We start from the raw sequence: 18,877 nt of genomic DNA on the forward strand, positions 1-18,877 counted from the left end.
GCGCAGGTCACAAAGAGGAAGGAGAAGGCCAAAGGACAAAATGGCCAAAGGAGAAGACAAAAGAACTCGTGACACAGCCATGACATACACTAGCCACAGTCATGATGCCAAACGTGATAAGCGTGGTTCGGCTCTGTAAAAGTTAATACAAATACACAAAAAGCTTCTGCTGCCACCAGTCTACTCCAAGCCACATTGTCCAGTTACCAAAAAAATCCTTAAGGGATGTCTTGGTCCTGAAAACGCAAGAACCCCAGTGCGGGGTACAGTAATGTACTTTGCGGACTGAAATTCATTTGCAAAAAGTGGCAACAAAGTCATAAGACTAAGGGAAACAGCGCTGACTGTCAGAAGGACAAGTCAGTTTCCACAGAATGATGAACAAAAGCCCAGTGGAGCGCAGCTTAAGGCTGTACGTCACTGGCAGAAAGTCAGGTCAGGAGGCTGAGACAAAAACAGACAGTTGGAAGGTCCACCAATATAGAGGTAAAACAACAGTAAGTGAAGATTTACCAAACACTCACCCCTCCCAGACTAAGGACAGAAGGAAGTAATCCATCCATAGATGAGTGTCATGTTCAGGTTGGTTAAACATTCTGAATAGCCCATCAGCTTTGCTATGTTAGGAACCTGGACTATGCTCCATAGTGATGACAAAGCAGTGGAGGCTGGAGCACCTTAGCAGCTTAGGATCCTCGCCCTTCATGTTCATCAGCCACTTTAAGGGCTTATGGTCAGTCTGCACAGTGAAGTGGGACCCATAGAGGTAGGTCCTCAGCTTCCTTAGGGTCCGCACAATAGAAAAACATTATTTTTCTGCAGTAGACACCTGAGCTTTCTATCCTTAAGCTGGTGACTGATGAATCCAGAGGGTGTTCCCTGCCTTTTTCATGTAGCTGTGATAGAACTACACCCATCCCAGTATCCGAGCCATCTGTCTGCACAATAAAAGATTTCTGATAGTCAGGAGCCCTGAGAACAGGGGCCTGGCACAAGAAATCCTTTAAGACTTGAAAGGCCTTCTCACACTCCTCAGACCAAGAGACCTTCTTGGGTTTCTTTGCAGTAGTGAGGGCAGTCAAGGGGGCAGCTATGGTACCATAGTCTGCCATAAAATCATAATATTCCTGTAGTAACCAATGAGGCCCAGGAAAGCTCTTACATGAGTTTGGCCTTGGGTTGTGGGGGTAGACCATTCTTGTACTGCTTGTACTTTACTGGGACGAGGCTGTATTCTACATCCACCAACCTCATGCCCAAGGTAGACCACTCAACTCTGACCAATTTGACACTTGCTGCCCTTTATGGTCATGTGGGCTTCTGAGGAGCCTGCAACACAATCCCAAGGGGTGTTTCACATGTTCCTCCCATGTGGGTCTGAAGACTGTTATATCATACAGATATGCAAAGCAGATTTCATCCAACCCATTCACAACATGGTTAACCAGCCTCTGGAATGTGGCAGGTGCATTCTTCAATCCAAATGGCATTACCCCGAACTGGTAAAAACCCTTCTGGAGTTGAAAATGCTGTCACTCTCAAGCTAGGAACAGGCCTGTCTCCTAAGGCCTTCCAAAGATGGCTCATACGGAAGGACTCCAGGGTCACAAAGAGCAAGGGGAAAGCCAAAGGACAAAATGGCTAAAGGAGAAGACAAAAGACCTTGTGTCACGGCCATGACGGACACTAGCCACAGTCATGAGCCAAATGCGTTAAACGTGGTATGGCTCAGTAAAAGTTCATAAAAATACACAAAAAGCTTCTGCTGCCACCAGTCTAATCCTAGCCACATTGGCCAGTTACAAAAAAATCCTTAAGGGAGGTCCAGGGCCACTTTGCGCACTGAAATACAGTTGCCAAAAGTGGCAACAAAGTCATAAGACTAAGGGAAACAATGTTTCCCAGTACTGACTTTCAGAAGGACAAGTCAGTTTCCCAGGAAGATGAGCGAAAACCCAGTGGAGCATAGCTGAAAGCTGTACTTCACTGGCAGAAAGTCAGGCCTGGAGACTGAAACAGAAGCAAAAAGTTGGGTGGTCCACAAATATAGTGGTAAAACAGCAGTAAATGAAATTTTAACTAACAATCATTCATCTCCCCCTTTTTAAGATCACCATTTTCTACCTCTGTACATTGCTGTACGTATTTAATTTCCTTATTCTTGCTCCCTCCTTCTCAGTCTACTGTTTTCACTTGCCTGATCCCCTTCTATTGTGCTTTCTTATTCCTGCCTGCATTTTCTCCCTATTTAGCTCATTTCTTTTTCTTTATTCCACTCTTCCTTTTGTTTTTTCGTGGTCTCCTTTCCTTTGCTCTTCCCAATCTCCTTTCGTTCTTATTTTATATTTGCCTCATGCCCTCTCTCTTGTTCATTGACTTTTTCATCCAATTTCTCTTTGTTCCCTCTCCCCTTTCTTTTCTTTCATTGTCACATTCTCATCCGTTTTATGATTTCTCCTTTCAGAACTATTTCCCACTTTTGATATTGTTTGCCTTTACTTCTCCTGTCACTAACGACCCCAAGAAAGCAGGCACATTTGCTCCCCATTCAAGAAGAATGTGTCCTGTTCAAAATACTTGCTATCACTCACAAATGCATCAACCACGCAGCCCCACCTTACCTCTCTCAACGAGTGAGTAGGACCTGCGATTCCAGACTTACCAGAACACCCTTCTCCAACCGACTCGTAGTCCCCAGAGTCAAACGAGCCAGGGCAGGCGGGCGAGTTTCCCATTCATTGCTGCTATGCAATGGAACTCTCTGCCATTTACCCTCAGGGCAGAGCCCTCACACCATGCCTTTAGTAAAGCACTCAAAACCTGGTTGTCGGAACCAAGAAGTTTGTCCTGTATTGATCTGTAACAATGCTCTGTATGTTGCTTGCAACTAAGCTGCCACTTTCTCTAACAGTGCCTCGATGCCCCCAGGCTGCATGTGCGCTTTTTAAATGTAAAAATAAATAAATAATAAAATACAACCTTTCATTCATTCTCACATTCTCGCACTAACCAACTTCTGTCCCCCAACCTCTCCTACTACCACCCACTAAACCTTCTTATTCTGCCACTGTCTAGATTGTCTGCCTACTCCGTTCAGGCTTTTTACCCTCTCCACCGCCTCCGCTACAGTCCCACACTTCAGCCCAGGCAGGTCTTTCCATGGGGATCTAACTGTTACACTTTTTCAAAAGCCCTATCAAAATTAAAGTTATGCTAACGTTTAGGGCCTAATGAACAAAGGCTATGCTACCTGCATGAGAGAGGGGCTTCCCCAAAGAGCAGGTTGGAAAAATTCCCACCCACTAAACCTTCTTATTCTGCCACTGTCTAGATTGTCTGCCTACTCTGTTCAGGCTTTTTACCCTCTCCACCGCCTCCGCTACAGTCCCACACTTCAGCCCAGGCAGGTCTTTCCATGGGGATCTAACTGTTACACTTTTTCAAAAGCCCTATCAAAATTAAAGGTATGCTAACGTTTAGGGCCTAATGAACAAAGGCTATGCTACCTGCATGAGAGAGGGGCTTCCCCAAAGAGCAGGTTGGAAAAATAGGCCCTAAAAGGGCATTTTATAGCACAATTGCCAGAAATCTTTCAAATAAGCCCATTGGATTGTGCAATTCGTTAAGGTCTGACAACCCCCACCACAGGAAAGGATTCAAGTAGTTTGGGGTGGGTAGAAATGCCAGGTGTATCTATGAGTCTTGTAACCACAGAGACATTATTGAGTACCATTAAAGGGTAATAGTACCTATTTGGCAGCGCTTACAAATATGAAAGCTCTTTTAATGAAGAGAGATATAAAAACTAACTAAAAATATATATATTTTGCAGCACTAACAAACGTGAAGGCTCTATCATAAAGAGCTTTATAAAAAAGTGATTTAAAAATGTGATTATTGGTGGTTATAAATAATAAAATAAAAATGCTTTGTTTTATGTCTAGCTCTTGCTACCTTGATTTGGGAAGTGTACACTACAAATATTACTGTTAGCCAACGTAATGGTAAACAGCAGGAGGAACACAGGCAACAGAAGTAGGCTCTTCACTCGGTTCACTACCTGACCAGCTAAATATTGGTTGAGGTGATTTCGGGATTATTGTGCTGGTAATATTATTTACAAAAAAGAAAACAAGAGGCAAATAGGCTCCAAACGTCATGAATTGTTGCCTGGTTTCATTTTTTTGTAGTTTGGCAAAATACAGAGTTGTGACATATTCTCCTCGCCAGGTTTACAAGCAAATCGAAGAAATATTCGGTTACAATACAAATGTTGAGACAGCCAGGTACATTAGTTACAGGAAAAGAGCAAAGCCCTTTGCCATATTATTGCTGCTTACACAGACCCTTTCAGCATCATTTTCAAAGATGTACGTATTTTTTGGTCTTCGTGTTTGCACTCATGGGGTTATAAGAATTAAAAAGGCTCTGAGGACAGAGCCTGCAAAAATTCTCGGCTTTCGTCAGTGCATGAATAAAGAAACATGTGTACGTTAAAGTACGAATTTAAGAAGCCTTCTTCCTGTCTTACACACAGAGCATGTGAGTGAGAGAACAAGCTCGTCTGATGTGGCCCACTCAATGAACATGCACACACAGCTTACTTGAAACAGTGGGGCTTAATTGCCAACTTGCTCATTAACAGATACATGTTCTTAATGTTCTTGAGCTAGGGACTGCTCATCTATGTGGAATGGCGCAAGGTGTGGAGCTGCACAGCTGCAGTCAATATTTATGCTGGTTTCAGGAGGAGCGCCAGGGCTCCTGTGGCATCCTTTGCCGACTGATCTGATGATAGGTTTCTCTCATGTTGAGCTTCAAAAACACCTTGGCCTCTTTTATTAACAGAATTAGTTCATTGATGCTTGGTAAAGGATAGCCGTCCGATATCACTTCAATATTTGGGCTACGTAGGTCGATGCAAATTCGTAGATCCTGTGTTTTCTTTTTTTATGAGCACTACTGGGCTGAGCCATTCAGACGACTCTATCGTCCAATCCATCAGCATCTTGTCAAGCTTCACCTGCAGTGCACTTCTAGCTGTTGCTGGTACCGGTCTCACCTTCTGCTTTACTGGTATGGCGTCCTGTTTGAGTTTGATTTTGTGAACGTATTTCCTGATCTTTCCAGGTGTGTTGGAGACCAGTTCTGGAAATTCTTCCTTGGTGATCGACGCTCCTCCTCTGGCTATGGACAGGACCTGTCCCTCTACACAGGCATCTAGTCTAATTCGCAGCTTGTCTTGATCATCCCATCCCAAAACCGCTGGGCCCCTTTCTGCAAAGTATACCTTGGTCTTTGTACGTCTTCCTTTGAACTCTGCTGTAGCTGATATGTATCCCAATAAGTACACGGTGGTCCCACCAAAGACTGTGGGATTGTGCTTGGACATGCAAACTTCCACTTTCTCTTTGCCGACCATGCAATATGGTGATGCCTGAGCCGGAATCTGCCATCACACTCGTCTCACGTCCGTCTACCTTGATGGTGCAGTGGGGTTTCTCTCTGCGAGCAGTGACACTGTTGACCATAATGAGCGTGGTACATCCTTCTTCTTCAGAGGAGGCCTCATCTCTGACCTCATCACTCTGCACTGCTGTCACTGCTTTCTTAGCTTTCCACGTGCAAGCCGAGGCAAAATGTCCAAACCTTGTGCATTTGGAGCACTCCCTGTTCCTTGCAGGACAATCTCTGCTATTTGCCAAATGGGTGGTGCTGGTGCACCTATGGCACTTAAGTGGCTCACGTCTTCCCACGGTATCTTCCTTGGCTTCAGTTGCCCTCTATCTCGCCTTACCTTGTAGTGTACCACCTGCACCTCGGATATCGAGACACTACTTGCCTACACCTTTCGTCTGCAGTATGTCTCCTCCACTGCTCTCGCAGTCTGAATGGCTTTGTCTCATTGAAGCTCCTTCTCGAGGATGAATTTAAGCATGTTGCAAATCCTGTTTTCCGACGTGCCACCAAATGCTCACATCACTGCCAATTCTCATAGCTTGACCACATAGTCATCAACCAGTTCTGGGGGTTCCTGTTTTCGGCTATAGAGCCTGATTCTATGTAGGACTATGATCTCTTTGGACGAAAACCTCTTATACATGTCGTCATCTTCCCTTTCCGGAGTTTCAGGATTCAATCCTGCAAAAGTCCTCTGACCTTCGACCCCTAGCGCATTGAGCAGCATGGTCTTCTTCCATGCCGTAGGGTAATCAATCCCGCTAACCACTTCCTAATACGCCTGAAACAGGGGCTCCTACTGAAGCCATGGGATGACTGGCCTACCAGGGGCCAGCAGAGAATGGTGGGGGTGGCGTCGCGCACTGCATCTTGAAGGTCGTGGGTGGTCCATGAATCCTTGTCGCCAATTATGTTGTGGCCCACTCAAAGAACATGCACACACCGTTTATTTTAAACAGTGGGGCTTTATTGCCAACTTGGTCATTAACAGATACAGGCTCTTAATTTCCTTGAGCTAGAGATTGCTCATCTATGTGGGATGGTGCAAGGTGTGGAGCTGCACAGCTGCAGTCAATATTTATGCTGGTGTCAGGAGGTGCTCACGTGGCATCTTTTGCCACTTATGCACTCAGAATGGTGCTTCGCTGACTCTACGGCATTGCTTGCTAATTAGAGTTACAATGCAACTAATTATACCTTTTTGTTCTCGTGAGCTGATGAGCCTCGGCCAGACAATGTGCGCTTGTTTTCTTTCTTTGCAGACCCACTTCAAGCCCACCCAGTCCCATGCTTCACTTGTTCAGGACGATTAACCCACAGATCCCCTAACAGACTGCAGGCTGCCTTCCATGTGTTAGCCTCCGCACAAAAATGGAACTAATGCTTATGGTGAGCTCCTTAGTTTCACTGCCGCTGGACACCCTTGGGTAAATACACATGTGCCCCTATTGCGCCCCTCCTCGCCTGTGCCCCATGCAGTTTAACGATTGGCCCGCCCCTAGAAATGGTTCTGCAAGGAACTAATCTGTACGTGTGTTTCAAGCTTGCTTTCTAGTTCTACACTCATACTCAGCTCAGTGTTACACCTCGGGTCCAAGGATCTTTTCCATTTTCTTCCCACATGCTGGCCAGCAAGACCCTGCATGTTAGTCGCAATCACTTATGTGCGTCCAGTTTTTACCTTTTCCCAAAGATTGATAATCGTTAAAATGTAATATAATAATATGGGCAATGTACAGTTAAATGTGATAAAACCCTCTGCAAAACAACCCTGACTATCGTGCATGCGCAAGGAGGGGAAATGGCTATCTTATCCAACTGTTTATGTAGAATAAAGAGTATGCATATTTAATTTTCCAACCTTGTGAACAAGTAAAAAGGTTCAAATGGATTAGTGAACATGTGTTTGTCAGATTATGGGGGAACCTACACACGAACAAAGGAGCGAAAAAAGGGGCACAAATCATTGTGAACTGATAGTCAATGTATATACCAAATACCAAGGTTTTTCTTAAAAGCTCTTTGTATTGCCCAATGATACGTTTATAGATAAGCTTTAGGACAGATTTTGATTTTCTTGCAGCCTTCCTACATTCCTTACTGCTCTCCCCATTGTGATGCAGGCAATCAGAGGGTTTCTAACAAAATTGGAATAAGAATAAAGGGGGCCTCAAAGAGCTGTATTTATTGACTAAATCGATGGCATACTACCCACTCAATACCTTTTGGGGTGGCTACGAGTCGCAAGTGAGTTTTTATAACGGCAGCCCTGTAAAGGAACCAGCAAAACATAAGAGTTGATGGCTGGAAGGTTTAGAATAAATCTTGACCTCTGGCACTGCTCTGGGCAACCCTCCAGACCATCGTTCTTCGCCTGCCAAGCCATTACAAAAGGGGAAAGACCATATGCAAATCAGGCTTGGTCCCACCCCCAAAGGGGTAGTCCAGCCCGAACTGCTAGGTCACATCCCTTTTGCACGAGACCACAAGCATCCCCAGACATGTTTCAGCCATGTTGGGCGTCATCAGTGAGGAGTAGCTTGGGTCTCTAGGCCCAGCAGACAAGGGACCCACAAGGCCGAAACATGTTTGGGGATGCTTGTGGTCTCGTGCAGAAGGGATGTGACCTAGCAGTTCGGGCTGGACTGCCCCTTTTGGGGTGGGGCTAAGCCTGATTTGCATATGGTCTTTCCCCTTCTGTAATGGCTTGGCAGGCGAAGAACGATGGTCTGGAGGGTTGCCCAGAGCAATGCCAGAGGTTAAGATTAATTCTAAACCTTCCAGCCATCACCTCTTTGTTTTTGATATGTCACCCCGACTGGGACGGGTATGCCCAGACGTGGGTCCTGTGCCTGCTGGGCCTAGAGACCCAAGCTACTCCTCACTGATGAGGCCCAACAAGGCCGAAACATGTTTGGGGATGCTTGTGGTGGGGCTAAGCCTGATTTGCATATGGTCTTTCCCCTTCTGTAATGGCTTGGCAGGCGAAGAACGATGGTCTGGAGGGTTGCCCAGAGCAATGCCAGAGGTTAAGATTAATTCTAAACCTTCCAGCCATCACCTTTTTGTTTTTGATATGTCACCCCGACTGGGACGGGTATGCCCAGACGTGGGCCCGTGCCTGCTGGGCCTAGAGACCCAAGCTACTCCTCACTGATGAGGCCCAACAAGGCCGAAACATGTTTGGGGATGCTTGTGGTCTCGTGCAGAAGGGATGTGACCTAGCAGTTCGGGCTGGACTGCCCCTTTTGGGGTGGGGCTAAGCCTGATTTGCATATGGTCTTTCCCCTTCTGTAATGGCTTGGCAGGCGAAGAACGATGGTCTGGAGGGTTGCCCAGAACAATGCCAGAGGTTAAGATTAATTCTAAACCTTCCAGCCATCACCTCTTTGTTTTTGATCTGTAAAGGAACCAGCCACAAATACTCCATACTATTACAGGGGTCGAAATTAAGATTGCAAAAGCAGAAGCTAAAAGCAGATCCTTGGTATCCAGCATTAGTCAGTGACTAGGAGCTACCAATGGGGAATGAGGAGTTAGTAGTGCATAGCGTTCCGCAAATCTAATTTCTACATAAGATGCCAACATAACATTTTGACAATTATCTATGTTGTATAGATGTGTAATAATGTGTATTTATAAATTGTTCCAAACACACAGATTTAAATTCACATAGATGTTTTTGTTCGGCATCAGTTGGCATGGGGACCCAAAAGTAATCCATGGTAGTCTTTGGTATCAAGCTAACCAGGCTCTTGTAAACCACACGCAGGAGCTAAATAGCTACCAGCTCCCCTCAATTTCGAACCCTGCTATTAGCGTACTGCATCATTCCCATGAAAATCTTGGCGCGCTAGTAACGCTATTTGTTGCTGTGGTCAGACTGCTTGTGTGCCTGTGCCATGTGGAACGCTTCAGCAACAGGGGTCACATTTATGGAGGTAATAGAGAAGGAGCGGGGAGGACATGGTCTCAGATAAAATGCGTAATCTGGTGAAACAAATCTGAAGAAATCACCCGCACCAAACAACCATTGCGCTCTACATCCAACATGAAATAGTGTTTTTAGGTATGCGTGCTCTCTATACACAACCAGGCATGAAGGGAAATTATGCTAATGAATCGTAATATGAAATGTGAAAACGAGGAGCACCCCAGGCGTGCTGAGGGATATACTGGAGCTACCCAGGATTATCAAGAATGACACGCTCAGTGAGGTCGCTGCTTTGAAAAATGGGGCACAGCTGACCAACAAAGTAAAGGGTAGAAACAGTTAAGCTTGCAGGGGTGGGGATATTGCTCTTGCAAGTTAAGATGCACATAAAAGCGAGGGCTAAAGAGATCGGTTGAAAAGATACAAACGGAGGGAGATTAATATTAAAAATGGAGCGTGGTTCTACCAGTAGCAAATAACATAGAATGCACAAGCTATCATCGAAAATTGAAAGCTTCTATTACCTAGTTTCTAACCTAAATGGCAATTTTTTAAGTTGTCCATGTAAGACAATTCGTCAATCCCATATCTCAAATGCTTCCTTATTGAGAGTTCCCGTTCCTAAGGACCTCACACATTGCACATTTTAATTACCTTAAAGGTCAAGGGTCCCCATGCTTATTAAGTACAAAGATGTATGTGCACAATACAGAATTGGATGTGAAGTGTTTAGTAATATTTGCTCCTCCCGTTACTGTCCAAACTGGGCCACTTTTGTTTTTTAAACGATTAAAATATCCACTATTGAGCCATTAAGTGAAACATCATTTTAAAAGAATTTCCTGTATCAATTATAATTTAAAAACGAAGGCATCTTTGAATATTTCTATAAATATTACCCCATTCTTATATGGATCAATACTGCATTCCGTTTCCCTACACACATTTCCTGCTCAAAATGCATCACAACCTTTTCTTTCTTTTTTCAAATTCTTACCTGAAGGTTCTGTAAGAAATTTCCTGTTGTCATCAGTTTTAATGATTCTTGCCAAGACGGGCTAGTGCACCCTTTCTCCTGGTCTAATTTCACTGTGTTCACTTTTCGCTGGAATAATAGTAGCACACAGTCCATAATGCGCATTATAAGATGAGGAGGCCGACCCAGAGTACGAACTGTGGCAATATCAGTTGGCTTGATTGTCTAAGAAATGAAAAAGAAACATGGTAAACACAGCATCAAGTGTAACAATCTAAATGGTGGCCATGAAGTACCATTCCAGGCAACATATCAGAGGTTTGCACCCAATTGACCTCAGGAGGACAACACACAGAGCATCCTAATGAACTAAATCAAAGATAAAATCTCACAACTTTATCACTGGTTATCAGTGGTAATGGTACTACTAGAGTGTGGAATAAAGCAATGCACAGTTATTTGGATCAAAGTAAAATAAAGCATTATGTTCCTAAATGATTATTTACCATGAAATAAAAAATAGGAATCATCTCTACCAAATATTCACAATGCTGACAACAAGACCATGTGCTGCAGTGAAAGCAATATACGCAGAAGACTGTTTCTCTAAAAAGAAATTAAAAAGTCAGCGTTATGCTACTTTTAATATAATGAACTATATTCTCAAAACTGAGCGCATCTTTGGATGTTAACTCTGCGGATTTGGCTGTGACTAAACATGTTAAAAGCAAGGTAGAGTGGGATGTCTTTCATCAAGCGTTCAAGTGACAGGTGGCCAAGCCCCTTTAGAACACCAATGAACTACTATCAGCTTGATTGAACCCCGATAAATTGAATGACCCCCAAACAAGTATATAAATTGTATATAAACTCGATAAGAGCCCTGCTGTAGTGCATGTATAATTTGCTAGAGATGTATCTGAACTCCTACACATTGAATTGAGCCCCAATTCATTTGATGACCCCCCAAAAAATGTATATACATTTTATATTCATTTTATATACATTTGATAAGAATTCCAATGAATTTGATATACAAATTTGATATAGATTTACCCAAACCACTATAAATTTAAGTGAACCCCAATACATTTGATAAGAAACCTAATGGATTTAAAACAAAATACAAATTTGATAGCATCCCTATAGTTTGATTGGGTCTATGTGATAGTCATATGTCTATGGGCGGCTCTAAGGCTATGACACTTTTAGGGTTGGGGTCTCACAATACGGGTCCCCCCTAGCACTTCTCCCTCACCCTCACCCCCGCACTTGCAGGATCTGAATGACACATGGCCTAGTTATTGTCTTCCTTCTGTACTCCCTCCCTTGTATTCTCGCGCCTAGAAACTTTTGTGTACAGGCACGTTATAAATCATATATCATAGCTGTTATTGTAGGCCTCAAAAACATGTGTGCTGTTAAGACTTCTCTGGGCTATCCAGCGTGGTGTCAAGGAAACTGTAATTATGAACAGCGATAGTTACAATGAGGAGAAAACAGCCCCTGGCAACCCCAGTGATCACAATTATATTTACTGTATTGCCTTAGGAGAAGATACAACAGTCTTGATGTAATGGACGACTCACATGCTTTGAAGGCAGTCCATGAAGATTGGGAGGTCAGTGAGAACATGTATACACTTTCTGTGGGCAGTCAACTGCCTCTCATCGGTACTGTCATAGGTTGGTGTGCTGAAGATGTCATTCAAAATGCACAGGCGAGTGCTGCCGAAGATATGGCTAGTTTGCATATGGCTAACTGTGCTGACGGCATGGTACTCGAGCAGTCCATGGGGGTAGAACCCTTACTATCATGTTTAGACATGGTGAAATGGAGTCTGACGATAATGGATTTAAGTCTATGATCATGCAGAATGATAGAGTTGGGGTGGGCGAGAGGGACCCCGACCCCGTCAACATTTGTATAATACAGAGGGACATGGATCATCAATATCGGACGTCATGCCAGCTGTGGGTATATTTTTTAAGCAAATGTTTGTACCTGTTTAGGAGTCTGACCCCTAAGCAAGCGTTAAAACCATGCATTTCTGTTTTTGTCCACAGCCTCTAGCTGAAAAAAGGATGGCAATCAGGAGAGCCAAGCTATAGCAGACACTGTCAATATTTACTGTGCTTGCTGTACAAATCAAATTGAAAACCCAGGGTATCTCAATATTATACTGCGTACGCAATGTGTCTCGATAATGGAGACAAATAGTGTTAAAGACGATGCAGTCACAACCATTGTTACCTGGGCTGATATCCTAGCCATTCACAGCCTTAGTGATGAAAACAAACATGTTTAAAACAACACTTTCCCAAATGGTGCGCAGGGCAAAAAATAGAAGAATCCACATCAGGAGGTTCATGAATGTTTTCAAATATCCTATACAGAAAAGTTGTTACGTAAAATATGATACATGTTGAGCCCCAAACGTCTTGTAAAAATGATGCGTCAAATACAGCCATTAGGCCAACTAAGGGTTGTGAGAGGAGCGGAACAATGCATGTCTAAAGAATTGTAGGTTATACAAGAGGCGCATAAGCCCCTTTTGAAAATGAAGCAGTTTAGATGGGGGTGTCTGTTGTTTGTTAGAACTATAATTGAGAAAGCTGTTCGCAAGTGGGGGATAAGGTATATTTAAGTCATTACAAGAGAAACATTTGCATGGTGCCTCATAAACTGACCTATGAAGATTGAGAATGTAGATAATGTGCTTATATTTATGCATATTTTCAGGTGATAAAAAAATTAACACCTGTTGAGAAGTAGCCAATTTAATGTGAAACCCGCCAGTGAATATGTAGCCAGTGAATAGGCTTTACCTAAAGAGCATCTAGGTAGTAGATCCCCACAGATGTTGTGTTATCTGCAAGCATCACAGCAGGCATATGATATGGCATTTGTAACGCGCCTATTCACAAGTGTTTCAAGACACGAGAATATAACATGAACAAAATGAATATAACCATACTCCATGTATTGCGAGCATATGTTTAAACAGATGCCTCCCTACAATGGACCTCTACTGGTGAAATCGCTACAAAGATGGTTTTGATGATTTAAGGCTGCCTGTGGAACTTTCACTGAAGCTGGCGGTGTACGACAAGCAACATAATTTACTAGCCAATAAAGGATATTGACTGTTAGATAGGGAGCATCTGTGTGCTGCTGCCACCCTGCAACATGGGGTAGGGGCCATGTATTTGCCCACTGGTCTGACTATCGCATCTATGTGTTTTTGCGGCCCTGCAACATGGGGGAAGGCACCATGTATTTGCCTATTGCTGAACTCTCGCATCTGTGCGTTGCTGCCGCTCTGCAACATAGGATAGGCTCCATGTATTTGCCTATTGATGGCCTTTCGCATCTGTGTGCTGCTGCCGCCCTGAAACATGGGGTTAGGCTCAATGGATGCGATCACCATGTACTTTTCTTTTGCACTTTGCGTATGATGTATTACCGTTGCACGATCCACAACATTGTGATGCACTTCTTACGCTTCTATTCTGTAACCTCAAGCACTGAAACCAATCTCTTACATTTAAGTGCCTAGATACCTCTGTGTTTTGCACACTATACAAATAAATAAATGAAATAAATAAATATATAAAATACATTTCTATCAGCCACTGCTGTACTGTGTATGTTTGCTTATTGACGCGGTGAACGGCAGAGTGTGTATGAAGTAATTGTGCATACTGCAGAATTTGCATCCTTATTGATAACTGGGCAGCAACAAACAACCCCAGATATTACACCTGAATGAAAATCTGATGTTGTAATTCAAAAAATAAATCTGATGTTGTAAATGTCAATACAAATCCGTTGTTTGTAAAATGTAGTTGTGTCTTTATGTCCAACAGCTGCGGGGTGAACATGTCCCGCGTGAAGCTGCCCAAAAGTAAATTACGATGAGGGGGATTTTGGTAGTAATGTAGCTGTTGAGGGACTGTATCATAAACTGAGAACTGATGGTCAGAATGTGTCAAGAAGCGCTGTCAAGACGTGGCTTTCGGATCAGGAGTCCTACATTCTACACAAGCCGGTCCGAAAACATTTGAAATTTCAAATGACCGTGGTATCTGATAACGATCTTCTTTTAAACAAAAAGAGGAACCCGCTACATGGGGGAAATAACTGGGTAATACAAAGTATAAACACAAAAGATCCCCTCAATGAAGGGTGTGAGCAAGCAAGGTATAATGTCACAATACACTGGTACATATAAATGACCCATACTGAGAAAGAATAAAAGTATAACTTTATTAGTACTTGATGAGAAAACATTATTTCCTTAAAAAAGCAGGCTGGAAAAATAGCCACATTTAATCATAAATACAATATAAAAAATGGATATCCAACCCCACACCCAGTGACACAGTGCTGAACCATACACTAGTCAAAAATCCAAACTAGCTAAGGCTCAGTTGCATGGGGCAGTATATCCACCACCTAATGTATAAATGCTCTTGTAACAACCAAAGGGCAGTATTTCCCACATTTAATATAACTGCTCTGTAAATAACCCAACATGTTTCTGATCGCAATGTGGCACCATCCGTTTCCCATGCCAACCCGCCAACACTGAGTGCCCGCAACATGCACCTCAGAATGCGCAGCTCAGCACATACTGTCAGACTAGACAATCCTCAGGCTGCAATTTCCGTACCCTGCCATCTCACCTGTGCGCTCATTAATGCCTGCTCAGTAATCGCACAAGCCACTGAAATTCGAGACCAGGTTATCACCCAGAGCCATGCTTGCCATAAATGAATCATGGCTTCATCAAGCAGCTAGCCCAGCACTCTCCATTGCCATTCCTCCTGGGTACACTATCCTTTGCTGTGATCGCCTCTCACACAAGGGAGGTGGGATTGCACTTATCCATAGAGAGCCGTCACCTATTCGCATGCTCCCTGCCACCAGCGCCCCCTCTCATGAAATGCTTACCGCCAAGCTCCTTACCACCCCTACCTCCACCATCACCCTCCAGATTGCCAATCACCCCACAGGGCCTACTAAATCATTTGAAGAAGGCCTCCTACAGCCTATTCATACCAATCTCTGACCTACCCCAAAATAATCATCACGGGTATAATGATCTGGCTGACAGGAATGCCCTCAATCTGACCAGTTCTCTCAACGCCCTAGGATTTAGACAATGTGTCTCCAGCCCAAAACATTGACTAAGTACAACACGAGACTGGATCGCCAACCTCAACTACCCCACTACTGTCATAGCCAACTCCCCTAACCTCTGGACTGACAACCACACAATCACCTTCAACGTACCGACCTGCCCCATGCAGAACATCTACAACACCCCGCTCCCACCTACCTTCACATGTTGCTCCCGCAACCTCACAAAGGAACACCTCCTCCTTTACCTGCTGGCAGACCAAACACTCATATGTACCTCCCAGCCCTGAGACCCCATGACACTCATCAACATCTACAACTCTGCCATCACCTCAGCAGTTGACTCCATTACCCCACTTAAACTGCAGAATGCCAAACCCACCACTCGTAGAAACACTTTGTTCACCCCTGAACTATAATCCAGGAGAGCCACGTCACACACAATGGAAGCCAGCAGGTGCAAAGCCCCCACAATAACTAACAAAACATGCTAGCTAAATTATCCAAAGCCTACAAGCATGCCATCATCACTGCCAAAGCTACCCGCATCACTAGTAGAATCACCCACACTCACTACCTCTCACGGTAGCTATTTGCCATTTTATGTGCACTAAAGATCCCAGTCACTCCGGTCAATAACTTCACCAAAGATGATGCCTGGTGTCAAAATGGCCAAGATGCCTTCACTGACAAAATCTCCACCCTCCAACAAAAGATTTGAGAGAAAGAAATAACCAACCAACCGAGGCCCCACACCTCTCACCCTACGCCTAACTCTGCATCCGTAGAACCAACCACATCCACTCCTTTCAGCTTCCTCCCCGTCTCAGAAGAGGATATTACCAAAATCATGGCTAGCCTTAAACCATCTCGATGCCAAGGAGACACCTGCCCTGCACCGCTCATCAAAGACTGCACAGAAGCCCTCATGCCCATGATCACAGCTTTTGTTAATTCCACCTTCAGCACAAGCCTCATACCACCCACACTCAAGGAAGCCTACATTTCCCCCTTTATTAAAAAAGCCTCACTGGATCCCGCCACACCAACAAACTACTGCCCTATCACCACAGTCTTGTTCCTACTAAAAATCCTTGACTGTGACGCATACCTCCAAATTCAGCCCCAACTCGAGAATAACAACATCCTGAGCCCATGCCAATCAGGCTTCTGCACTGGGCACGGCACTGAATCCTCTCTTCCCAATCTAAAAAAATCAACTAGACAACATCTGTGACTCTGGCAAGCTACTTTACTACTTGTGCTTGATCTGTGAGTAGCCTCTGACTTGGTCAACCACCACGCCCTTTGCCAACATCTCACTTCAGCTGCTTACTTCTCCCCCGAAGCAACCAAGTGGATTGTCTCAATTTTGGGAGACAGAACAGCTCGGGTCTACTTTGGGAATGCAGCCCTCATACCCATACATGTACCTTGGGGCTCCCACAAGGCTCCTGCATCTCCCCTACCCTGTATAACATATGCACTAAGCCCCTTTTTGACCATGTGGACGCCCTCGGCATATCCTTCACCAACTATGCAAACAACACCCAGATCCTCCTCCCACTCATAGATGACCATACACAAGAAACTATCTCTATCAACAGAATCTATGACATAATACAAGCCTGAATGGCCACCCATCAACTATGCCTTAATATAGACAAAACTGAAATACTCCTGGTGGGCCCCCCCTCACGGCTGGCCAAACTTGTACCTGCATTCCAAGCCTTCACCATGGACATCGTCATAATCCCAATCTCCCCACATGTCAAAACTTTGGGCTTTCTACCTGTATTCCAACCTTAGTATGACCCGCCATGTGAATGCCATTGCATCATAAGCTGCCCACACCACCAAGCTCCTTCACGCAGCCAGACCCTTCATTACCATACAAGATCGACTAACCATTGCAAGAGCAGTAATCGGCTCCCGACTAGACTACTTTAACTCCCTACTGGCAGGTACCTGCAAGCGGAACCTCAACAAACTCTAGACCACACAGAACAGTGCTAAGCGTTCAGCCTTGAACCTGACCAAACAAGACCATATAGCTGTCCACAGAAAAGCCACCCATTGGCTTCCATTGAATAGACAATAGACTTTAAAATTCTCTCCATTACTCACCGCTCCCTATCAAAAACTGCACCACCCTGCCTCTAATGCAGAGTCACCGGACATTCCATTCCTCATCAGGACCAACCAGAGCAGCCTACAGCGATCGCCTGATCCTCCCACGCTTTACGAGCACCAGAACTGGAGGCTCTAGCTTCCCAACCATCGCTGCTTTACTATGGAACACCCCTCCACCCCATCTGAGGGGCCATTGAGAAAACATCTTAAAACCAGACTGTTCAACTGATTTATATCCCCCCCCCCGCTATGTTCCTATGCCTTTGTCCCCGTCCCCCTCTGTAACCAGCATCTGGATGCCTGTGGGCTTGGAGCACTTTATAAATACAAAAAAATTAAAAAATATATTAATGCTTAAGACTTGGTGGGGTCTGTGGCGTGTTCGACAAACGTTGCCTGTGAATAATGTATACAAACATTGTCAGTGGACATGATACCTTCCATAACCACAAACGTTGCCTGTGAATAATGTATACAAACATTGTCAGTGGACATGATACCTTCCATAACCACAAGCCATCATAATTTACCTTCCAAGCTCACTCAAATGTGCTGCAAGGATGGGTGTGTCGTCCAAAAAGTGCCTTTGAAGGAACCAGAAAAATGGGGTTCAAATATACCTACAAGAGGACCCAAAAAAAGATCAAGCACGGCCCATAATGAGAAAGACTGACCTGAAATGCACACCGTGCTATCCCGGTGGACTGGAAAGAAAGCATCTCCAATATGACAGAGGCTTTAGCAAATACCTCCTGTGTGGCCTCAGGGGCCAAGATCTACTTTCCTGTAGCCAGTTGCTATACCAATTAGCATGGCCTGTAAATGCAAAAAAACATGTGTAGATCCATAACACTTTTAATAAAGCTAGCCATATGACTGCTCTAAGACAACCTTGTAGTGTGCAGGGTTGGGGCACATTGACCTGGTAGTGCTGTATAAAGCCGTTAGCCTAGTGTTTTTTTGAGGGACTAGCAGGAGCGTGACTGCCAAATGGAGGTGGCTCCAAAGGTTCATCCCGATAACCAAAAAGCATGCTTCTATTACTGTACTTTAGAACGATATAAGCAATACAAAGGACCCTTGAACTCACAGGCTCTGCATAAGTTCCCAGTTGTTATAGGCAGTGGAACGGAATTCCCTCAGCTGTACGACCACGCTTACATGATTGCAGTGGCTCGCGTTCATCCTTCCGTCAGCGATAATGCCGGTCTTGCTGTTAAACTGACTTA

At 44.4% G+C, this 18,877-nt stretch overlaps 1 protein-coding gene across 1 annotated transcript in view; it reads right to left on the reverse strand.

The window, feature by feature from the left end:
- The window catches only part of DNAH5 (dynein axonemal heavy chain 5), a 4,235,244-nt gene that overhangs the window by 932,115 nt on the left and 3,284,252 nt on the right, over positions 1-18,877 (reverse strand). The window contains exon 59 of the mRNA XM_069613779.1: positions 10,392-10,595. Within this exon, the coding sequence (XP_069469880.1) occupies positions 10,392-10,595 (204 nt within the window). The remainder of the gene's footprint in view (positions 1-10,391; positions 10,596-18,877) is intronic.

Source organism: Ambystoma mexicanum, chromosome 5p, assembly GCF_040938575.1.
Source record: "Ambystoma mexicanum isolate Mex_15411 chromosome 5p, UKY_AmexF1_1, whole genome shotgun sequence".
NCBI lineage: Eukaryota > Metazoa > Chordata > Amphibia > Caudata > Ambystomatidae > Ambystoma > Ambystoma mexicanum.